The sequence below is a fragment of the Cydia pomonella genome, chromosome 1 (assembly GCF_033807575.1).
Source record: "Cydia pomonella isolate Wapato2018A chromosome 1, ilCydPomo1, whole genome shotgun sequence".
Lineage (NCBI taxonomy): Eukaryota > Metazoa > Arthropoda > Insecta > Lepidoptera > Tortricidae > Cydia > Cydia pomonella.
The window spans coordinates 10842890-10868661 of NC_084703.1; the positions used below are offsets into that span (position 1 = coordinate 10842890).

A 25772-nucleotide genomic window follows, 5' to 3' on the forward strand; every position below is an offset into this window, starting at 1 on the left:
CTATCTAATAACCTAATTCTCAACTCTGTTGGTTTTTGGACCATTTTAACGCATAGTCCGTTTCGCCAAATCTTGAGAACCTTTCCACCATCTCTTTCACTGTCCATTTTTCATTCCAAACAATTTTGTATACTTAAGCACTACAGTAGGACTAAGGTGGTCGGCACTTTATCATTTGTCACCATGCCTGTCACGTTCTAACAAGTATGTACGCGCGAAAGTGACAAGCATAGCGACAGGCGGTAAAAATGGAACCATGCTGCCACCACAGGATTATTTAAAGTTGTACATGTTGACTAATTAAGTGAAAGTCTAACTATAAAACTAAACAATTGAGAATTTAGGCATAAAAATTCAGTAAATTTATTACATATTTTGAATAACACATGTATTACTTACGTGAATCATATTAACAACTGTTATGATTATTATACGAATACCTGTAACATCTACCTCTTTAATTACCAAAGCTAGCTTCTTAATACCTAACTACAAATCTCTTATTTTTGTATTCAGAACTAGGAAAAGTTGGTAATCCGAGATTTTTGTAAACGTGTATTTCATGCGATTATCGCTATTATCATATTATTTTTGATGCCTGAACCTTTTTTTTTTTCAATTTTATCCCTGATTTTATTCTTCCTAGTTCTAAATACTTGTTAATTAGTTAGGTTATGTAATATGTATCTATAGATTGACCCAGGACTATCTCATTTCAAACATACTTATAGGCAGAGAGAATCATACTGTATTTGTCTTACGCTAGTACAGTCAGCATCAAAAGTAGTGGATCAAATAACGCTTCATAAGTATCTACCATTCTGTAACAGCTTAACAAAAAGTGATGTCTTTAATGTAGAAGAACTAAGACTATAAAAGATATATTTTTGAACGCGAATTTTAGAAAATTATCTACATTTGGAAAAGTTATACGGAATATCAGATATTTTTGGCGCGTTGTTTTATCCGCTACTTTTGATGCTGACTGTACTAGCACCCAAAAGAAAGGGACGAGTATAATTTTCGTGCTTCTTAGTGAATGACAAGATGTGTTTGCCAGACTATATCCTTGTAAGTGTAATTACGGCAATCAAATGTTTCACGATCTACTTGCACTTCACTTACTCGGTTACAGTCATGTGCATAAAGTTGACATCAACATCTAGCCGCGCGAGATTTTCGAACTAGCGGCACTTGGTTTTGTTTATCAATTTGAACGTTATGAGCACTAGGGACGTCACCGAGTCGACACACAGCACTCACAATGTTCGGTTTTTCAACTTGCGATACTGTAAGCGAAAACAAATATAGCGATAAACAGAATAAGTGCGGGTAGTAGAAAAACTCGCGCGGCAAGAAGATGTTGTTGTCAACTTTAGGCAGTCTTTTAGAGACCATGGACACAACGCCGTCCTCGAACCGTCGGATTTAAATTTAAAACTTAAGAGGCAACAGGAGGGAGGGTTTCCTCCAAGATTTATGAAGCTAGAGCAATGATGTTTTCAACACAGATTATTATCATTTATATCTGTGTCAGACTGTTTTGCTTTTTTTGATATTTTTGTTTATTAAGGCGCTACTGCACTTCAAATATTCGCAAAACGGCCTAATTTACTAGGCTCAAAGAGAAGCATCATATTCAAAACTGACATAAATTAGCCTAGAAAGCAAAACAGTCCGACACAGATAATTTCATTCTCATTTAGATCACAAAATTTCGCTACATTTGGTTAAGTTTTGGAAACATCGTTTTTTGAGATTTTTATGTAGGATTTTTTGCCCAACCTGGCGTTCTCCTTATCACACTAGTTCCGATAGAGCCGCTTCTATTAGTGAGACAAATAAATTCATCTAAAATATGTAAATCTCAGCTCCCGTATCCTCATAATTTTATGCAATTAAGTCCCGAGTTAGTAAATAATGAACCTTTAGTAGGTAATTGGGTTTATGGCCTGGGATGTTATCTTATGGGTCCCCAGCAAGCTCGGTTCTCCTTACATAGGTACTTAGTTACGCTCTCATTCTAAAACGAATAGCTAGATCGCTCTGAAAAAATTCAGGGCCGGATTTAGGGGAGGGCAACCGGGGCTACTGCCCCGGGCCTCCACAAAAAAGGGGCCCCCACAATAGAGAATTCGGTAAATTTACCATTTTATTTGGAAAAAAATTTGGGGCCAGGGGGCCTCCACTCCTTTATTGCCCGAGGCCTCCAGACCTCTAAATCCGGCATTGTGAAAAATTGTACTTACAATAAGATAATTCGTTTATGTAGCCTCAGATACCATATGCAGTTAAAAAAACACAGTGAATTTAGGTTTTTCTTACAAAACTTATTTTTGCTCTATTTCGTTTATTATATTAGGTGGAACAATATAAACTAATTTCAGCCCTTGATTCATTGTATTTGCAAAGTTTCATTACAATCCAACACGTAGTTTTAAACTGAGAACAAAACTCCGTTTCTATGGGAAGGTGAAATTCAGCCGAGCTTGCCGAAGACTTAAATCCTTCTACCTAATCTACTAATAACAGATTCTATGCTAAATAAAAATAGCTTATATACTATAGTTAACTTATTCATAACCTACTAAAAATTGAAATAAAAAACAATGACTTTTTTTAAACAAATAACGGTTACGTAGTGCGTCGCCTTTTTATTTCAGCATCTGTACAGCTAACCTGAAAAAGTAGAAAAAGAGTTTATTAAAATCGAAAACATGTTTAACATTAAGAACTAAGATTGAGAAGGATTTAATAAAAATATGTTTATTATTTTATGGGTTCATTATATTAATGATAAAAGCCTAAACTACTTGGAGAATAAAACGTAACAATAGAGGGCAATTAGACCAATCGTACCTATTCCACAGAATAAATAATAATAGTACTACGTACCTATTCGAGACATAACCAAATAGACGCAACAACCCCATAGTTGCATTACACCGGTTGACCCATAAAGTGACCATGCATGCATACTTAGAACTCCTTCATTCAAAAGTATATACCTAGTTCCACATAGCTCGCATTCTTGTCAAAATCCAATGAGATCCATGAGGAATTGAAGGTATTTCTCAAATATTATATGCTTAAATTAACGTTATGAACAATATATTTTATATACAATATATTTGGTACACATATTGCGTTTTTTATCCTCAAAAAACCAAGCATTTTCATCTTTTCGGGCGCGGAACTCTACATATTAGACGTTTGGTGATTTATCTTTTTCATTAAGTTTGTTAAACAGGGTGCTTAGCCAACGTGTCAATCGTTAACGCTCGTAGCGTAGCATAGTCATCCTATCTATCACTCTTCCACATTAGTACGACGGTGACAGTTGCATTTCGTTCGTTACGGAGCGTTTGCATGCATTGGCACGTTGGCTACGCACCGAGGTAAGGTTCTTAAGGTACAGTTGTATCTAGGTCGCGTCTTGATAGGAATTCTATGAGGAATTGTGAACGCCCACAGAGGAACGTATCTTGCAGAAAGCTGCGTTACTCACAACAAAATCTTGAACCTAAAAATTAGAAAATAAAATTAGCCTTTTGAAAAAAACCGGCGTTAAATAAGGATAAAATAAGATATTACCTATCCCTTTTATATGCGCAAGGTAAATTCATAAAAAGTAAGAGCGAAACACTGGTTGTTTTGAGAAAAGTGTGTCCTAAGCTAGAAAGTGAACGAGTCCCTATTCAATTAAGGACTTAGCGACTGTTAGCCGCACCTTCAAGTTTCACGCAGCAGTTACCTCAGTTCACAGCCATCGCTGCTGCAAGCCGTTAAGCTCCTGCATGAGCAGCTCCGACTCCTGCTTGAGCCGCTCGGTGGTCTCGCTCAGCCACACGCGGTCCTGCTTGACGCCCTCTTTGTTGTTCTTAAAGAAACAACAGTTACCTCCGTTCACGACCACCGCTGCTGCAAGCGCTCGCGCTCCTGCGTGAGCAGCTCCGACTCCTGCTTGAGCCGCTCGGTGGCCTCGCTCAGCCACACGCGGTCTTGCTTCACGCCCTCTTTGTTGTTCTTCATCTTCGTCAGGACGAACACCATATCTAAAATTGGTTTAATGTCATATATTTACTCTGGCACAGCAACCTTGTCAGTAGAAAGAGGTGACAAATAATAAAATTATAGGGGCAAAGAGCTGACTTCCCATACAATTGATTTTCGCGCCTTTTTCTTCTGACAAGTTGGATGTGTTTCACTACCTATATATATTTTCTTCTTTCCACGAATCAAAACATTTTTCAGTTTCTAGCAGCTTAGTTCTATTTAACTTGCTTCTAACATGATGTGGTAGAAATTGTGCGATAAAGATACAAGTATACATATATGTTATCAGAGTAGCAATACAATTATCAGTTAGGAATCATGAATTTCCACATAACTACATAGGACCCTCATAGCGCTTTTTACCATGTTTTAAATATTGGCTACTATTTTATGGTTCTTGACTACTATAACTACATAGATATGATTTTCTCAGATAGTTTTCCAATTCGTGTGAAGGATTTTATTTTATATACTTAAATGAGCAAATATTCTAAGCAATAGCAAAAGCAATAATAAAGTTTGCGTCCAATAATAGGAACCGCCATTTCGCAAAGTCGGATCATATTTCAGCTTCCCTACGTTGCAAAATGCCATTCAAAATAATGTTTAGCACTGGTTTAGCATAATCTGATAAGTTACTTGGATACTAGAAGGACCAAACCACCTAAATATGTTACAAGTTTCTCTTCGCTGGCAGCGGTATGAACACAGGTCTGTACTCGTACTTTCCAGTTAGATGAAGCATATATACTATGTTATTGCCTTTTTCTTGTTTCCTACTCATAAACGACAGAATACCACACGCCGCGAGCCGTGTCGTTGCGTCCCACACTATTTTATACAATGTAGGTACAAAATTCCCTATTCAACCTAGTTGTTCTGGCCGTCAGTGTCGGCGAGCAGCAGGGTGACATTCGTCGATTGAAAACGCCAATAAAAGTTAACCCTTAATTCGGCAACCTTCAAACTACTGAACAACGTAGTGTTTATATGCTCTTTGTACTGAACATAACCTTTGACACTCTTTATTTTATTTCTTAAACATAACCATTGCTAATATAGAGCGCCGAGGAGGTTTGAACTCACGACCTTCCGTGTTTTATGTCGATTTAAAGATGAAATATTTTGATATAGGTTAAATAATGTATGGAAAGAGTCATTTGACTTTTCTTAGCATCTGCCATCCTGGTTATTTTTTTGTTTTCGTTTGGTGTTTGTCGATTGTACGATTATCATCTTGCTCGCACAGTACCTAAAACGCAGTCACAAGAATTGAATGAATAAAATGCCCAATATTGGGGGATCTGGTGAGTACTATCTGTGGGTATAAATGAATAAGTAAGCGAGACACGCGTATCGCAGGAGCTGACTTTCGCTGGGCTAATTTTACAAATCGCTATGCAAATTTACCTGCTCACTCGCGTTGCAGGTGCATATTTAATATATCTTACTGAAATATATATATTTATAACGTACATTCGGAATGCTATATGTCTTAATTAAGCTTTACTAACCAGGTAAGGTAACGATGCTGGCAACTTTGGGAAAGCTAGACGTTCGTCAATTGACGATTAATTATAATTTATTAACGGCATTTGGCAATTTTATTGGTTACAATAAAAATTAACTCATGCAACCTTTAGACTTATAACCACATATAGTCCTCCTCATCGATTTCGATGACGGTGACCTCAGCAATTACGGATTACGCCAATTATGGGCCCTAATGTGGCTGGCCAGGCCGAAGTTGGTCTTAAAGACTCTTTTGCAGGTGTTACAATATAGTTGACCACCAAAGACATAATATTAAGTTATTCAAAAGGTACATATCTCATCAACCGTTTAATATAGTAAGCTTATTCATTTGTTAAATAAATTATTTCGAAAGTTTTTAACCGGAGCACCTGCCAGACAATCGTTCCATTTAGCAAAATTTTTATTTTCGCCTAAATCTGGGCAAAGATAGGTGAAACGAGGCGCGCATTTTTAATCGAAGTGCGTAATGTACCGCGTACGTATATTATTACGTACTGTATTAGCCTAACCGTAGTGAATAGAACACATGAATAAGTCATATGATATGAAAATCTAAAGTAGGTATCTAAATACTTAAAATTAAGATAATCACCGCTGTGGAAATAAAATGCATGTGAAAATAAAGCATGATTTTGAATTTTACCTGCAAGAGTTTAAACAAAATAAGTAAATTTTTAAAGGTGAAAACTACAAAGACAAATGTTTGTAAACACTACATTAGACCGTTAATTAGGACTGCTGCCTGCAGGCCTAATTAGCATGGTAAATGTACCTATATATGTAAATAGAACAAGTAAGCAATAATTATCTTAACGAGGTAAAATTCCAATAATACAGGTGGAAAATAAAAAGGAACAAGAATGAAATATTCAAACTGTAGTAAGCATTTCTTTTATATACATAATGAGCCACCCTCAATGTGTCAGTGTGATGAAAAAAGTTTTTGTCTAATTTAACGCTTACATCACAGAAACCTGGTTTATATTTGATTGTATCGATTTTCACACGAGCAAAAAGTAAAATTCGAAAGATTTTTTTTTCTTTTGCACCATAGCAATACTAGGACTTGCCCTGATGCCCTCCATGTGGACGAGAACTTACGGTCTAGCTCGAAATATAGTGCTTCGTGTAGCAGCAAATCTAAGTTGGAGAAGTCATCAGGCAGCAACAGCTTCTTGTTACGCAGGAAGTTGAGGATGTGCCGGAACATGCCGCCGTCGCGGTCAATGAAGTAGTGCTGCTTCAATGTGTCTAGGACTATGGGGATGGTTCCGTTGAACATCTTCCCGAGCCTCGATTCGGGGTATCTGTAATTAATTCATAAAGAAATATGTAAATATTTTAAGCTTTGAATTAAATAGTTATAAAGCAAATTTCAATTAGACAACGGTATTCCAAAAATGAAATCATGTTTATCATCCCTAGTTACTAGTATTTCTAGGTGATGCAATCGTCCGAACTGGTGTTCAGTGAAAAGTGGCCCACTTGCGTTTTTTTTTTTTTTCAAAAACCATTAACTTTTGGGTTAATTTTATTCAGAATCATGATGACTCGATTTAAAAAGTAAACAAGTTTCCGTAAAAAAATTACAGGTTTGTGACGCATTTTCACATACATTTTGTCTAGAATGTCACAAAACTGACACCCAAAATTTATGAAAAGATTGAAACACTTTTTTCTTTGTTTTAATCAATAGTAATCGTGATTCTGAGTTGAAATAACCCAAGAGTTGTAGATTTCGAAAAAAAAAGCAAATGGTTTTTTTGCTCTAAACCCCCACATACACACATCACATAGCATTACGCACATCACATAGCATTAATTTTATGGACAATTTAATTGACGTACTCGTAAAAACCACTCTTCTATTTTTTTATACATTTTTGTTTATTTCTTTATACAAGTTTCTCAATGCAACTGTATTATTGTTAAACATTGTCATAATAAGTGCTTGTTTATTGCGTAACTTGTATTGTTTTTTTTAAGTTAGCTATTTATAAGTTGTCTTTAAGTGAAATTTCTGTAATTTCTTAGACAACAATAAAGATTCTTTAAACCGAATGTTGATCCTGTGTTAATGAGCTAGATCGTTTGTTTACAAGCGAGTCGTATGTACATTGGCCAAAATACCTGTCGCTATTTTTTCATCAAACTGCTTTCGTTTGGAGTCTATCTGTTTTTGCATTCCTTTCGAAGCGAGACATATTAACACGTGTTATTCAGGTGTATGTAAAAGTTTATATAAGTACTAAGTACACATCAAGATATGTTGCATCTGTATAATATTTTACTTATTAGTTATAAGTAAAGTATTAATAACAGAGATAGCATTGCATCGATTCGACTCAACGAACCTGTTCGAACTATTGGCATCAATAGATAGCAAAACTGAAAAGCAATAATGTAGGTTACAGGCAGTTGATAAGCACAAGTAAACTGTTTTAATCAAATTCACAAGTTTTAATCTAATAACTTATTAGCACGACTATCATTGAATAACACCTCATCAACCATTAAGTAAAAGTATTACGTCCCTGTTTTGAGCTCATAAAAAAGATTATATTGACATAAAAAATATTTAATAAATCTCTTGACTACCCTTTAGATATAGCATACGTATTGTGTATTGTGTAATTTATCTAATCATTACCTAACTGATGCTTCATTACTGCAAGGGAGAGGTGATTTGGCCGTTTGGATTGTAAATTTATTGTTCGATTGATTTCGTCGAAGTGAAAACATGGGTAACGGTCTTTCACAGGTATACAATTGGCAGGATATTTATTTTTGTGCCCTCAAGTGAGTTGATTAAAAGAACCGAACGGGCGGCGGGCTGTGGGCGGCGGCACGCCGGAGCGGAGCCCAGCGCCCGCGGCAGCGCCGCTGGCTCCTCGCTCGCTCGCTCGCAGAAACAACACTCCCCGCAGATAAAACGTGCTTATTTACTACCAGACCTACCCACACACATACCTCTATATAGCAAATATACAACGGGACTTCACTTGAATCTCACAGCAATCGAAAGGAAATTACGATCAAATGCGTCTGCCAAGAGAGCGCAAAAGCGAAAAGTAAACAATTAGGTAATCAAAATCGAAGGCCATGATTATGTGGAGCTGCATAGCTAATTTGACTTCTTTTTTGACAGCTCGTGTCATGGCTAGCTCGAAGCCATTGAACTTAGTTACCTACTTATGGTTAATGTCGCGATACGGATTGCTACAAAAGTTCTTGCAATCTCACTGATATGAGGTGAATGAGTCTTAAAAACCACAATCTGTACTTTTTTATTAAATAATATATTCAAAAATAATAAATATTTGGGGACAATTTCTACCCAGATCGACCTAGCCCCAAACTAATCAAAGCTTGTAATATGGATACTAGGCGAAAATATACATACTTACATATAAAGATAATACATACTCATATACATAGAAACACCCATGACTCAGGAATTTGTTTGTTTGTGTATCCGTGCTCATCACACAAATAAATGCCCTTACCGGGGTTCAAACCCGGGACCATCGGCTTCATAGGCAGGGTCACTACCCACTAGGCCAGACAGATATTGTACCTTAAAGCTTGACTAAATCTGCCAAAGGTGACGAAGTATCACTAAAAAAGTGAAATAGCAGTGGGGGCGGTAAGTGGAGCACGTACGCGGTGAGCGTCTCCAACGACGAGGTGTAGATGGTGCCGCCCACGTCGATATGCACGGGCGCGTTGAACTTGGTGGTGGGCGCCACCCGCGGGATGCCAGCGATCGGCTTCTTGTCCATGGAGCTGCCGTCCGGCGCGGGGCTGCCTGGCTTCACGGGTAGCATCCTCGACTGGAGAACAAAACACAAATTTTGCAAAACAAGAATGAATGGCGTTTCGACTGCAGGTCGTCTAAAAGATGTAGAATAATATAGGTCCTCACTTATTTAGAATTTTCATGACTATTGATTACTGTTATCATGTGGTATAAGTACATATATTTATGTATATATTGCGATCAGATCGAACCCACTTAGGTATTAATTCGTTTGTTTAGAGTTGCATTCAAGTAGGTACGTTAAATACACGTAAACACTTCAAATAGATACAGCGGACTTGGGGAAAACACTGGAACCTGTAGTATGGCTGCGTCGACACACTTCTGGGACTTTCTAGGCGAATAATGGTTATTCGCAGTACTCATCTACAACTAACAGTCGTAATTAAATGAGAAGAAAATCTTAGGAATAAAACTTGACTTCTGTATTTTTTATAAAGCAAATAGGTTGTCGTGTTTCGTTTCTCTATTATTGAATAAATAAGAGGTTTTCTAAGAATCGTTTATACACAACGGCTAAGTACATTTAAGTTAACTATACACAGTGTTTTTTAATTTCCGTTAATTTTAAAGGTACATTCTTGAGCTTAAATGAAGTAACTTTCTCAAAGACACCGGTATTCTAATTTACTCCATTTCGGAGATAATCAATAATTTATTTTTATATAATAAGGCCCTCACGAACGAATACACTTGCCTTAGGACCTGTTTACATATTGATTAGTGTTTAGTACGAGTGTGTACATTTGCTACTAACCGTAAATACTAACTCGGACGATTGATGTTCGAAATGACATTGATATGTCATTGTTTGGTTGAATTAAATGTAATGACCGTGTTACAACAAGTCTATATCCAACATTTTATTACTTTTTATATAAAAAATAATAATTAAAAAAATATATATTTTACTCAATCAAACAATTGAAAACTATGACATATCAATGCCATTGCAAACATCAAAAGTCCGAGATAGTACTTGCGTTTACTAAAAATCTATGAACAGTAATCAATTTGTTAACTTGTCCTAAGGCAAGTATACACGCTCGAAAGGCCCTTAACACTCTTGTAAGATAAAGATAAATTATTGACTATCTTGAAATGAAGTGTATTATAATATTATATTGAAATTTGTGGAAAACATTAAAAACTTAAAAAAATATAGGGAAATGATCAACTTGCATATGAATGCTAAAAAAGCGAGATATGGAATCTTCGATACTTAGGAGTTTCATTTTTATAGTACTTTTATGTGCAGGTAAAACACACCTATAATAATAGGTAATAAATATAATAGGTGTGTTTCTATTTTTGAAATCATCGTAAATTTTAATGTGTTGTGAAACTATTTGGTGTTAACTATTACTACTAGAGTCAGACCAGGCTGAGTTTGATAGCCCAGCCTGTGCAAGTCATAATTTCATAGACGTTTCACGTTTCAAATAATGCTTGCACTGTCTCCGCTATTATAATCGCTGCCAACTTATCTTGGTCTGACTATTAGTGCGTTGTTTTATTTAACTATCGAAAAGCTATGGCGAACTTTCAGTAAAGGGATATTTTTAATAAATACAAACACACTGATACTGATAATAGCGGTAAGAGCGGGCGACTTGCAATCTGGAGGTCGCGGGTTCAAACCCCAGGTCATACCAATGAGTTTTTCGGAACTTATGTGCGAAATATCATTTGATATTTACCAGTCGCTTTTCGGTGAAGGAAAACATCGTGAGGAAACCGGACTAATGCCAACAAGGCCTAGTTTACCCTCTGGGTTGGTAGGTGAGATGGCAGTCGCTTTCGTTAAAATGCCTTATTAGTAGTGGCTACGCCAAATCTTGGGATTCGTTGTCAAGCGGACCCCAGGCTCTCATGAGCCTCGGCAAAATGCCAGGGCAACGCGAGGAAAAAGAAGACATTGATACACGCACACGATGTGGGTACTTAATTATTTTAGAAAAGATGTCATACATTTAACCGTAGAGGAATACGGTTACTTGTTTGACTTAGGTATTCCTCTATTATTTACCTAACGTAGGAATATTCATTAGGGTCTACACTAACTATCCTTTTAAATTTGTCCAAATCAACATTATCAACTATATAAAGGCTGTCTTTAAGAAACCGTTTACAGCGGAACCCAGCAGCAAGTCGCATGCAGGTTTAAATACGCGTTGAAGTCGGTAGCGGGAGGACGCACCCGTCTGGTTTCATTATAAACACGCCGCAGGCTGTGTGCCTAGCGACGTCGACTAAATACCCACCAGGAATGCCGACTCAGCCGCGACAACCACACGCAACTAGCAGATCGTGCCAGATATGCCACACGTCACTGTTAACGCTTTAATAAGCTGCTTAAGAGACAATAAACTTAAAGCCGCCCAATCCTGCCCTGGAGGATCACTAAAATTATCAAAATTAGAGGTGCCATGCAACAAATACGAATATTTGTACTGACCGAAAATCAGCGCTTTTACGAATATTCGTATAAAAAGGTATTAGGTATGTAGTCGTATTATGTATTCGTAAAATTTAAGTTTTACACGGATAATAATAGTAAGTATAGAAAGTATAGAAGTATAGTGTAGAAAAACATTACGAAATGTAATCCAAATTAAGGTTTTAAGTATTCTGTCATTCATAATCAGAATGAAAAACTCCAATCTACCAGCTAGCGTGGAAAAAAGATGTACGTAATACGTTTGCGTATTAGTACTGCCACGGCCTGTAGCCTATGGTTTTTTTATACCACGTCGGTGGCAAACAAGCATACAGCTGCCTGGTGGTAAGAAGTCACCATAGCCATTATTTTTTACACCACTTCGGTTACAAACATGCATACGGCCTGCCTGGTGGTAAACAGTCACCGTAGCCTATGTTTTCTTAATAACACGTCGGTGGTAACCAAGCATACGGCCCGCCTGATGATAAGCAGTACAAATGGCGAACTTAATGCCTTAAGGTATTCTCTACCAGTTAATCATAGGGCAAAACAGAAATTCTCAAACGCAGGTGCAGTGAGAAAAATATTACCATATGTGGCATCCGTCCAGGCCAGGGCCGCGTGTGCCGCAGTGGGGCTTCGCTTGCCACGCACGCTAGCGTGGGCATGGCCGGCATTTCAGGGTGCTTAGCCAACATGCCAATCGTTAACGTTCCATAGCGTATGCATCTCTATCACTCTTCCATATTAGTGCGAAAGTTACAGTTGCGTTTCGTTCGCAACGGAGCGTAAACGATTGTCATGTTGGCTACGCACCTAGAACAGACTACGTTAGCATTGGTGGCGTCATTTTGTTCGTAGCCCGTGCACTGCTGTGGAAGTATCTACCTACATTTTGGTTGGAAGCGTTTTTGTAAACAACCACCCACCCACCTTTGAGATCCAATATACATATATTATAATTGCTCGTTAAAAGGTATAAGATGAAAAAATTAGGCATATATTATAAAATATTACGCTTTACTTCCCGTGCGAAGCCGGGGCGGGTGGCTAGTGTCTAATAGCGCAAACGAAAGCCGAATACTGTACATTTTGTACACTTCTTTGATAAAGGTATATGGCGACAACTGTTAAGTCAGGCACTAAACGTATTCGTAAAATTATTAAGTGCTATTCGATGCATTACTATCCAAAACAGTCAAATACCATTAGCATTATTAAATTTTATAGAGAGAGAACCATTTTGTACCATTTGGCGTTGAAACTCTAGGTCCACGGGGTCCCAGCGCGCACAATTTTTTTGGAGAAATCGCGAAACGTCTGTTTGACGTAACTGGCGACTGAAGAGCTGGCGGCTTCCTCGCACAACGTACCAGTATTGCGATACAGCGAGGAAATGCCGCCAGCAACCTTGGTACAATGCCTCAAGGGCCTATTTTAGATATAAGCTAGTTATAGTAATCATCTGGATATGTCCATTCTGTATATTGTTATTGTAAATAAAGATATATGTTCATAAAAAAAAAGTTTTGCTAGGTGTACCAGACCCCTGCTATGCGAACACTCCGATGGTCGATGCTCACTTTGGCGGAGCCGATGCCCACCACCTGACACATATGTTCCAGCGTCGGAACAATTACCACCCGGCCACAAAGAACCATGGCCCATATGGAAGGCGCTGAACAGGCTCAGGTCTCAGGTCGGCCGTTGTAAACAAAACATGGCCGGATGGGGACTGCTTCGCGGCCACTCTACTCAATGCGCCTGCAACACAGCACCGCAAACCATGGCGCACCTCTTGGCATGCCCCGCGTGCCCGTACTCCTGCTCGGAATCTGACCTGAGGGACGCGACGGTCAAAGCCGTCAGCACTGCTGCTTTCTGGGCATCCACTGTTTAGGAGAACCTCAACACGAAAGAAGAAGAATAAAAAAAATTATTTAAATCATGAACTTGATATCGTGACACTGATAAATTGAACGAATGATGATTTAAAAAAACATAATTTTTCAAGGTCTTTTTAACTGTGCGTGTACGCGCTAACCAAAGACAAACATTCAATAAATAGGTAAGGCGTCATCATTAAGTAATTAGTCACATGCGATTTCATGAATTTGCGATTCCTATTCGGATAGTGACTGTAAAATAAAATAGTTTTCTACTAATATTTCAAATGGCATACCAACACTAGTTAATCTCTCCCTCCCTCTGAAAAAGCGATATGAATGTCGCAAATAAAAAAAAACAATAAAGCTGTCTATAACGATCTAGGTGGGTGCATTGCAAAGCGAATTAAGGAGATTATTAATTAATGGTCCTTGATTAACTATTTATGTAACGACGCTCTTGTCAGTTTTTGCAAAACCAATACATTTAAATGACGATTTAAAACGAACAATATTTTGTAATAACTTAATTCATTTGATAAACAATAATAATCAGTACCCAACTTCAAGTACCCCAGGCAGGAGCTGGCGCTGATATATATGAAAATATTGACACCATCTGTATCTATGTTTTGAATGCAATTTGCAGTAGTTATCACCTGCTCTAAGGTAGAATATTAATGATATCCTATCATGATCTGCTCTAGAGAGTTGAAGTTATGAGAGAATAATTTGTAAGACCATACGCTACTAAATATGACATTACATATTCTTAGTTGACAAACAGCATATAGAAGTGCCTGTTCGCCTTAAAAATGCATAAATCTACACGTGAAAAGACCTCAGGTGTGAATCTAGGGAGATAGCCCGCCGCCAGGCGGCTGCGCGGGAGATGCATTCGAGAGATAAAAAATTATTGAAGTTGGACTTCGTCCGGCAAAGGCCCTCGGGGCTAGAGGCTTGTAAGTGCAGTCCCCAACGATAAACAAGGGAGAACTGTGGCTTATTCCCTCGATATAAAGTACAAAACTATCTTTAAGGGGCTTTTTGAGAGCACCTGCAACGATGGGATGCACTACCTAGTGACATTGAGGACGAACTTCCCGCGAGAAAACATTTGCGAGGCGTTTTTGCCTGAAAATGCGTACGTAGACTTAGGTTACACGGGGGTGCATTACAGTTTATATAATAACTTTTCTTATATTTTAGTTATAACCGTTTATTTAATAATGTACTATGGTACAATGGTAATGTACTTCTGTATTTGTTCTGTATTAACTAATCAAGGGCATGCATAATGTTATTATATAATAGATATTTTTAGATTTTTAACAGTGTCTTTAACGTAACAATTATTTTTTACGTGTCAATAGGTTAGTTATCAAAATTTATAATGTTTGAAAAAAAACTGCCTGTTAGTGAAATTACGTCAATTTTGCGTCAACGGCATGAAATGTACGGGCTCTAGTCATAGGGTGTAGGTATTTACAGTTCGTCTAATACATACTGTTATAAATACTATTAAACATATCAGTTGCAACTGTAATGTTTTTTTTTAATGTTTAGCACACATACATAAAAATAAAGATATAACTCACAATAATATATAACAGACTCAGGTTCATAATAAATATAAAAATATAAACTGCCGAGTTTTTATAGTCAATAAAAAACGGAATAATGTTTTAACATCATTGGAACATTTATTTAACTAATGCCTGATAAAGTGGTAATATGTCGACTATACTAATCCACAGATAAGCTTACACTGAAATTGATGTCGCAATTTCTATGCTAGGTCTTCGATTTTTTTTTCTTGAATTGCAAGACATATATTCTGTTACTTTATAGATATATGTAGTAATTATACATACATGTAGTGTAAAGGTCCCTGGGACGCTGTGGCCTCAGGCCCGTTCATAAACTATTGATAAAACGGAAAGGGCGCTCAGCGCCGCGGGCCGTGCCGTCGGCCGCACATTGTGTTGGGCACCGTCTATTGTGCCCGCCGTAATACTAGCCTTCTACGACCGCGAACGTTTCATATTCAAAAAATCTAAATGCCAAATTTCTAGAATAAAGCACATTATGGTGATACCACCAGTTTTTACATGGGTTCTTATTCGTCTACAATTTTACTACCTACTAAGGAATTTGTTACATTAATTCAATATAAATATATTGTTTTCAAAAAGATAAAGTTAATTAACTAGTTAGTCACTTTTTTGTGTACTCGTAAATTCAGATTAATCTTGTGGGTGGTTGTCTTAAGTTTACAATTATTGTAACTATAATACTTTGAGAGTTTTTAAACATATAATTTATGACGTGTTGTTTTATTTGCGTTTTCCTCTAGAATTAAAATGTTTTTTTTAATCCCCTACGCTAAATTCTCTTCTATGGGCACACCTTCAGATGAAATTGTTAAAATTAGCCTCATAGTTAATGCGTAAGATGGCTGTGACATACAGACAGGCGGACGGACGTGATGAAGCTGTAAGTACATAAATAAGGATTCCGTCTTCGACACTTTGGCTAGGGAACCCTAAAAAAATACATTGTTGAGGACATTAACTCTCCAACAGTTTAATTGTGTAACTAAAGTGACCCATATAAATGCTAGTTACACTATGAAATAAATACATTTTGCAAGCTTTATTTTATTCCATAGAAAATGAAATTCGACCTATTAGAGTTTTGAAGTTGTTCTGAATATTAAGGAATTCAATGGGCTTTTTACAAGCTTTCCGCTTAGTTTTCAGTTTTGTGACCATCATACTTTTTGTATGGACCGTTACAAAACTGACTCCCAAAATGAATATGAAAAACTGTGGTCATTTTTTTCTTTTTTTTTTCTCGTGTCCTCGTGATTCTGAGTTGCAACAACCCAAGAGTTGTAAATTTTTCGAAAAAAGAATCGTACACTTTTATATGTGTCTCAAAGGCGACTATTAAATATGCAAACACATACCTATATAAGTATGTAACTTTGTTTTGGAACTTGTAGCTGTGGAATAAACTTCAAAATTGTGTATATATTTTTAGAGTGGAGTGTATCTGGGTGCGCTTGGCGCCCGGAGCCAGTAATTACAAATTTGAATGGATGCCTGGAAGGGTCGCGCCCGCGGCGGCGCCTCGAGCGCGGCTGTTGGAGCCGGCTCACCCGACTTTAGTTTTTGTTCCATGTACCAACGTATCTCCTCTAGCGATCGTCTATATGAACTTATGTATAAATGCAATACGTTTTTAACACTGCTGATAGATGTATTCTCAATTTGATTTTGTAGCGCTTAGCGCTGCAAGGGCTTTGGAATGAATTTATTAGTCATCAAACTGTTTTTTTTTTTAACTATCAGCTGCACCTTTCAGTGTTTTAGTATTTTAACGATATGTAAATGCGTACTAGTATCTATGAACCAGAGAGCCAATAATTAATTTGCTCTATTATGCTCGGAAATATTAATCTTACTCGTATTGTAGCAAGAATATAGCAGGTCAAACAAGTTTGTCAGTAGAAAAAGGCGCGAAATTCAAATTGTCTACCATAACCCTTCGCGCCATTTTTTTACATTCGCAATTTTTGCTACTGAAGGAAATGGCTTGACAGACAGACAGAGAATTTTTTTTATTATGGTCAAACTCAAATAAAAAAAAAACAAAATCATTGTTATACTGTTTTAGTGGACGGGAAGTTCATTACTGTATTGTTCGTTTTTTTTTTACATTTTAAAAACATCAAAGTGCAAACAGCCAATTATTTAAGCCGCGTCTACACAACCCGGTTAGCTGTGATTTTAAGCTATAGGATAGAGTGAGAAAGGAATGGAAACGACCTTATGTTCCCTTTGTGTATTTCGTTCTTACAAAACTGTCGCCCTGTCGTGATCGTCGATCATATCGTTCGAACTTTGCTTAAAAGAAATTAGAGACTTCCAAATTTCTATATTTTTTTAAGGATCTCAGGCGCTTATATTGCATAATTATATTTAATAAACGAATATTGAATGGTATTGAATGGCATATGAGTTGTATCTTTAACTTTAAAAAATAAATAAAGAAGGTTTATGACTTTTTCAATTTGAGTGATGCTTGATGCATATAATGATAATTTTACCTTATTTCCGATAACCCGTCACAAAGGAAGTAGACAGAATTAGACTTTATTACAGAGCGTTAAGGTGAATATTCTGATAATTATTTTAGACCAACCTGCGTCATAGTCATACCTACAGATATATTTATGGCAACTGTACAATGGCACAAAATCGCGCTGGCAATAAAATTTCACAATGCTAAGCCGAGCCAAGTTTTTGGATTGATTTATGTCATTCACAGAAATGGTTAGAATTGAACGTTCAAAATTGAGGAAGCTTGGTACTAACAGAATAACTGTGTGGGTACTTACATCATATGTTTGGATGCAAAAATCTAGATTGGGTTCCGTACTACATTTATTCAAACCTGAACTCTTATAGAATGTCCGTTTATAGTTGAAGAAATTATTAGTGCTTGCTATTTTAATTATACATGGTGAAGTCTATACAGATATATTGTTTGCCAACCGCGTCACCTCTCTGGGAAAACCCGTCTTTCCTTTTGATTTCTTTACGACGTCAAACTACAACTTCTTTTGTTGTCTGTGGCAGAATCAAGGCCGAGAACCGACTCGGTTTTAGTTTTAGTTTCGAGATCCTTATTACTTAGGCAGTAGAGTTCAACAAAATAATGAAGCAAGCGAGTGGTCAACTCAAACACAGCTACTCTATTTCTGAAAATGTACGCAATACTTTATTCGTAGCCGTACCACAAGTTGACACTTGACGTTAACATTAGCACCTGCGTAAACTCGATCGCAACCCATCTCGCTCACACTGATGTCAAATGCTAACTCGTGCTGATCTGACACCGTTACATTTTTGGCCAATAAAAAACCACGCCTTTTTTGCAGGAATAGCATTAGGGAAGCGGTGACGGTATCTTTGGCGGAACGAGCACAAATATAGGTAATTACGAGTAAATTACATTATCCCATGGTTAACAATCTACTATAACAATTCTATCATTCTTGAAGGTTTCTAAATGAATAAAGACAGTTTCCAAAAGCAAAGGTACTGATGATAAGAATTTAAATTATTACTGTAAAACTTAAGCTATAGAATCATTCTACAGTTTTTTTACATACATTCCGTTATAAGATTTCGAAAAAATTCCTGCTTAATACTTTAACGCAATAAATGAAGCGAAGACCATGGGCCATGTGCTACATCACGATCTTACCATCGCCGTGGGCCTCTACGGATACTGCACGGATGTACAACCGAAGTCAAATATATGTATACAAATTTCATTCTTATAACAATGGAGTAAGCAACAAACGTCTCAACATAATCTGTGACGTCAACAGTACCTTATGTAAATACATCCGAACGTTGGGAGGTCATAAATTATTATTTAGCTGCTTACACGATACAAGGTGCTCACGAGGAACCCGAAAGATTTTAACCGCGCTTTTCTGAGGCTAAAATAAAGGACAAAAATGAATATCAGCTTAGGTCAATTACGCCAAAATAGTTTTTAAGCTCTTGTACACTTAACAAGTTGTCACCTAAAATTAATTGGTACTTTTTTTTCGTAAAACCTAGTTTTTGGAAAGTATTACTTGTCGCTTTTTGTCATCGGTCAATAAAGATATTTACACCACAGAGTAAAGTAAGTATGTGACTAAGCCCCATAGTGGCAACAACGTCATTATCAAAAAGGCGTTATGCATTAAATAACAATAAAAATATGTTTTTACTTAAATTAGTATTAACTCTGAAACTAGGCGAATTCCAGAAAAGTTTACAGAACATTTTAAATATGATCAGGAATACACTGTTAAAATATTTCGGGTTCCTCGTGAGCACGTTGTATACATGCAAATACGATAAGTACATAATTATTATAAGAGTCTTGATTCAATATCGATATACCCTTCGTTTAAAATCGAAATCAGTTCGATATTCGGTATGGTTCGGTGTAACACGATCAGTACCCCTAGTGTAAATAAATTCGATTTTGAAACGTGACGTTCGCGTTTGCGTTTAGTCTCATTTTGTATGGGTTTTTGAACAGCGCGCCAAGCGGGACGTTTTGGAAAGTCAAAAATCTCATACAAAATGACACTTAACGCAAACGCGTACGTCACGTTTCGCTGTCGAAAATATTTACACTAGGGGTACTGAACGTGATGGTATAACGAACGAGTTGGGATACGATAGTAACACCTTTAATCAATTTCCTTTAAGGAATTGCCTAGGTATCGTACCTAATGCTACATTTTTCATATTTTACCTCATTTATATTCCAACATACCTATGCTTTTTTTAATTATTTAAGAGTGTGAGATCGAAAATCGTTTTTAGGTAAATGTTTCCCCTGTTAACGTCTTAAGAATAAGGGTTTCTGGTGTAGTTAAAATATTCGCGGCTTCGCCAAGAGTCAGGGAGTTTCGCTAGGTAGGTACGCAACTGGGCGCGGGCGGCGTAGCCCGCAGCGCGGCGCCGCCGCGGGCGCGCGCCGACGATATTATGGCACACCTAACGCTCGCTACCTCGGGCTACCCCACCGGGCTCTCATCTACAGAACAATCATTTCGAAAAATATTTGTTATCCCCTTAGGCAGGTAGCTTCACCTAAAACTTTACGCCGCTGCTTATCATTATTCCGTTGCCACGATATTACGAAGGTGTTTATCGGAGAAATCCGAGAAAGCATTCGATCTTCTCACGCTTGCTTCCTCAAGTAACTTACCTAAGTTAAGAGATTTTAATAAATCATTGAATTTCTTATGACGTCTGATACGATTTTGTCACAAAGTTTGAGGGGCGTGCCTAATAAACAAAGTAATCTAATAGCAACAGAAGTGGCCAAACGGGTCAGGTGTCCATAAATATCTCTACACGAAGTAATTTTTAACAAGAAAGTTGGTGTTTAGATTATTGTAACAGAACGTTTGCTTAGCAGCTTCTGATTGTATAATCAAACACATACAGTATCCTTCCTTCTTAAGAAGTCAGGTAAACCGGGTAGTATTTTGACAGCTCTTTACCGCAGCTCAAATGCTCACGAACTTAATGATTTGGCCGCCATAATATAGGTACCCAATTTTCATTCGAATTTAATCCTATGTGTACCGAGAAAACTATGACTATGTTGAACCAAGTCGTTTCATAATTTCCCTTGTGAAATTGAACAGTAAACTAGTATTTATGTGTTTTTATGACATCAGCTTCTAGTTGCATCACAGTTGTCTGCTCACCACACAGACATACATTATATCTAAAGAGGTTCCGCATTTACTACTATTATATCGGTACTCGTTAGTAGATATGTATAATGTATATGTGATATGTAACAACTTATGTTCATTCGGTATTTTCGTTTGTACAGCAGGTTGAACTCTGATTTAGATAAAAAAAAAATTTGAAAATTTACGGTACTCAATAATATTAGGAACGCTATTGGGACATAAAGTATCCTCAATATAATGAAATACTAGATGTAATTTTAAGAAACTAATTTATTTAGATGCAATAATAGTTTAACTACTTACTTCGGGAAATTGTAAAAAGTTTTTATTAGTCTGCCCCTTTCATGCAACTTCTTCTAAATGTAAAAACCCCCTGAACTAATTAAGCTTTACCGAACACCGTGGTCTGTAATCATATTTCGTGCGCTAATATGTTATTTGTACTTATCTGAGTTACGTTCATGCAATCGGCCCTAAATATTTAATGACAAAACATTACACAAAAATACCTAATCTACAATTCCTTTCAAGTTCAAATGTGCTCTTCGGGGCAATCATTCTTCGCTCACCGATTTTGAGGTCTCTAGGAAGTCAGATTGCGAGATCTACATAAACGGAATAACAAATACTCTGTCGTCAATTTAAGTTTGGCACAGTAGATATATCTATAAGGTCCTATGGTATTTGTTTAGATTAGATACTAGATATTGTGTACACTGAGGGCTCTGACTGAGGACTTCAAAATACATGTCACGAGTAAAATATATGAGGCGAGGCAGATGTAATTTAAGTTATTTGCACGTGTACACTTAGTTTATTTGAGAAGTAGCATATTAACAGAAACACTCGGTGTGTATGGGATATTGTCAGATTGCGATCAAAAGTATCTCATACAGTCTAAATTATCCTACATATAGAGACATATATTTTTTGATAAGCTATAAGAGAATTTTAGATACTTTTAACGCGTATTCTGATCCGTTACTTTTGATGCTGACTGTACCCACCCACCTAATAACATCAAACGTACTTTCCAATTGCCATCCTACATGTTTGAATGAAAACATTATTCAAATGTAAACATTACGACATCCTGCATTAAGGGAGATATAAATAAATGACAAATAAGTACAGTCGCACAGAATTATATGCATTAGCAAATTGTTAAAATTACAAGTTACAAATGTATTTGTCGCCGCTACGAATAATTTGCTTTATATACCTAATTAATATTATTGTACTTAAATTACGATCGGTGGCTGTCTAGAGGTTAGTTTGAATACTTCTGACTAAATACTAACTTTAAAATTAAAACTGTAGCAAAAAAAGTATTTTCAACAGAGTCGTCTAAAATTGGATATATAAATACAAAACGCCTTTAAGATTTGCTCAATAAGATGTTTGTACTTTTGAACTCTATCTACATAATTAAATTTTATCTCGATAATAAGCTGCCTCAATTAATTATTTTAAAAATAAAATAAACTTAAGGATAAAACAAGTTAAAATAATAATATAGTAAGCCGGTTACCTTGTTTGTGACGGTTCTTTCAAGTCCGGCAAAACGCACGACGGCAGTACAACCGGCACGGCAATCGCGCGACCACACGGCACGGAGCTGGCGAATGTACTAACTCGGGACCTTCACGACTTCGTTCGCGCCAACCCCTTCCGAGCTTTTCTATGGTGTTGCCAACGCGGACGCTATAGTTTCCGTAATGATTATCGTTTTTTCAGTTGCGTACTAAGGCTATATAATATAAAAATAATGTTACAATAAAAATTACACTCATTCAATTAGGCATGGTGGGGGTAAGTAAAGCGATCCCAACGCATAAGGTGGTAAAAATTAAAACTAACTGCGGATAGCATCTTTAACATTTCGTACAAGTTATATGGCTCGGAATGAAACTTTAATTTACGATTTCTCCTAAAATATTCATTTAAATTGCATGGTGTAAGGGACCATTGTAATCTGTATGAAATTCTTAATTTAACGAACGTATTTAATTTAATAATTATTAATAATTTAACATCGCGGACTTTCTTGTAGACCTATGAATGAAAGACAACTCCACCATACATTGTGTTGTTATAGCTCAAAAGGATTAGGCAGCGTTTTCGATTAAAGCTCCTAGCCAGCATGATTTTTTCCGACAACATCGTTATACATATTTCAACCAATTTACACAAAACCTTAACAGGTTATATACCTAAAGGCTTAGGTCCTCAAGAATCACTCTATTGATAGATGAAAGTTGTATGAAAATCCGTTCAGTAATTTTTAGTTTTAGAGTAGTTTTATAAGATGTAGTGAATTGACGTTTTCCCCTAGACTTGCGGACGCTAGGTTGCGTGACAGTCGTGCACATAGCGAATAATAAAATAGACCCTCAATGACTTATCAATTATCGGTCGCATTACGCCCTCGTTGTATAATCTACTGTTAAAGTTCAGGACCGGATTATTGAGTAGGTGGTTTTAAACGTTTTATAGATCTTATTTTTGTATGTGAATTGAAATTTTCCATTTCCAAACTGTCTTTTGTTCCCTGTGAAAATTTCCGGTTTCCGAGATCTTAGGTATCCAAGTTTTCGGATAGGTTCCACCACTTGCACATCTTTAGAAAAAAAAACTCACTAGCCATCATTTAAAAAAATACAACGCTTATTAGTTATTATTACATAGCATATCAAATAATATCAAAAAGTATTGTAGTAAAATTAGTACTCTGGGCACCTAGATACTAATTTTGCTTTGCGATATTGTTCCAAATTACAGAACAATAGTATTATCGATTATCATATTCAAATTAAGCCTTTAAGAAGGAAGTGAGTGTCCCTACGCCTTTTTCAGGTCGGCAATACACACGTTACAGCTCTAGAGTTAAAAGCGTTTCTAGAACGTTGGACTACAAGTTGTGTAATATATTCATACGGGCCGTCTCTTATTTGGACCGTACCGGTGTAAAAAAGTCCGTACCGGTACCGACATGGTGTAAAAAAGCGACAATGTTTATATTACTGGAAACTTCATAGCCAGTGCCATCTAGGCATATTTACTAAAACTATTCAAGAGTTCTTGTGTGTTGCTTATTACAATACAATTTGTTAGATGGAGGCACTATACGTATTTTACAAACATTTCATTATTTTGGAGTGCTACTTACTTTTTCCTATCTGAGTCAAAAGAACTCAAAGGTAAAAGATATCCTTCTCTTTTCAATAAACTACTACATTTAATTTTAAAAAAATCTGTTTAAAATTCTACTTTGATCCAAAGGGCGTAACGTAATAACCGGCTTCTAGCATCAGCCCTGTGACGTCACATCACATGCTGTGTTCCATTCATTAAAAAAACTCCAAAAATAATTAAATTAAGTTGATGCGTCCGTGACATTTATGTAAACAAGCAAAGCTCAAATAGAGTCTGTTCAGAAAGAGAGGAGTCGTGAAATGTATTGGGCCCCATACATTCCACGTCTCTTCTAAGCTCTTTCTGCACAGACTAACTTAATGCACGCGCTTAAATAACTTAGCGCAGTTGTCATTATGTAATTGTCACGTAAATATCAAAACATTCATAATCAAAGTTATTACTGATTTGTTTTATCAAATTATCCATTTATGGATAACAGGTTATGTTCCGTGATCACTGATCACAGACAAATAGTGTAGGTAAATATAATGCCGGCTACACACGCAACTATACATCGCAGCGATTAATCTGTGCAAACTGACTTGCACAGATTTATCGATCGTTTGTATTGTATGACAAACCGTTACAGATTATCGTTCATCGGTCGCAGCTTCAATTTATATTCAACCTTTGATTTATCTGCTCGGTCCAAAATCGCTAACAATATATAATTACGTGTGAAAGCTGCGTAAGTACTTTATAGTAAATAAATAAATAATTTCATTTCTGATACAAGGTTTTGTCGCTGGCTATAGGTACTTTTCTTTCCACAGTCAACTAATACTCATCGAGATAATTCTAACAATCTCAACCACAATAAGATTGCATTGTTTTATCACAGAGTTCCTATGGCCACCTCCTGTCTCCATTACTTATATATGTATGCACATTTTCAGCTTTATAGGAAACCGAGAAATGGGTCAAATTTAACTTGCAAGAGTTGCAAGATTAACATACAGGACAGGTGAAACTAAATAAAATCGTGTAAAAATAGGCATGCCTGTAGACAGATAATTTCATCATATTTAAATGGATTAATTAAGTTCAGTATTTAGTTCATATACTACCCTACTGCTTTTGTTCCATTTCCAAGTGGGGACTAATATTATAAATGCGATAGAATTTATTACCTCGTCACGCTTAGCCCTTTATAGGGTACAATAAGGAAAAAGTGAGCACCCTGATACTCGTACAACGACATCTTTCTATATTTTTTTCTGCGGTTTGGTGCGGGAATTATTTCGTGTATTTATAACTTTGTTTATTGTAAAATAATTATGAAACTATGAATTAAACATAGGTAGTAATAGTAAGCTCCTAAAGTGCTTAAAAATGTTAAAATAGTATCGGTTTTTACAGTTTTTCTCTATTTTTTGACTAGTGTAAAACATTCCCGTACTGAAAACCCCGATGTTTATGACTTAAGGCATTGACTTTAAGGTGGTCATCAGGGTTAAACTGAGGATTTCTTTTAATCTCGACTGTGAAAAGGTTAAACCACTGAACCGATTTGGATGAAATTTGGTATGGAGATGGTTATAG

The 25772-nt window shown here is 36.6% G+C and overlaps 1 protein-coding gene across 1 annotated transcript; it reads right to left on the reverse strand.

Annotated features, from left to right (window-relative positions):
- Positions 1 to 347: 347 nt before the first annotated feature.
- LOC133534482 (BTB/POZ domain-containing protein Tiwaz) lies at positions 348 to 23112 on the reverse strand. The gene is made up of 5 exons (XM_061873639.1): positions 22564 to 23112; positions 9256 to 9425; positions 6694 to 6899; positions 3901 to 4055; positions 348 to 2679 (listed from the first exon to the last, which is right to left on the reverse strand). Exons 2-4 carry the CDS (start codon positions 9417 to 9419, stop codon positions 3907 to 3909), a joined length of 519 nt encoding a protein of 172 aa, XP_061729623.1. The 5' UTR covers positions 9420 to 9425; positions 22564 to 23112; the 3' UTR covers positions 348 to 2679; positions 3901 to 3906.
- Between the last annotated feature and the right edge of the window lie 2660 nt (positions 23113 to 25772).

What these genes read in the sequence shown, in the direction of transcription:
- LOC133534482 (XM_061873639.1), bottom strand. Translation starts at nt 9,419, where the DNA reads ATGCTACCCGTGAAGCCAGGCAGCCCCGCGCCGGACGGCAGCTCCATG. An exon ending in TCGTTGGAGACGCTCACCGC is followed by an intron (nt 6,900 to 9,255) that starts GTACGTGCTCCA and finishes AATTAATTACAG; the next exon opens with ATACCCCGAATCGAGGCTCG. An exon ending in ACTATATTTCGAGCTAGACC is followed by an intron (nt 4,056 to 6,693) that starts GTAAGTTCTCGT and finishes AACCAATTTTAG; the next exon opens with ATATGGTGTTCGTCCTGACG.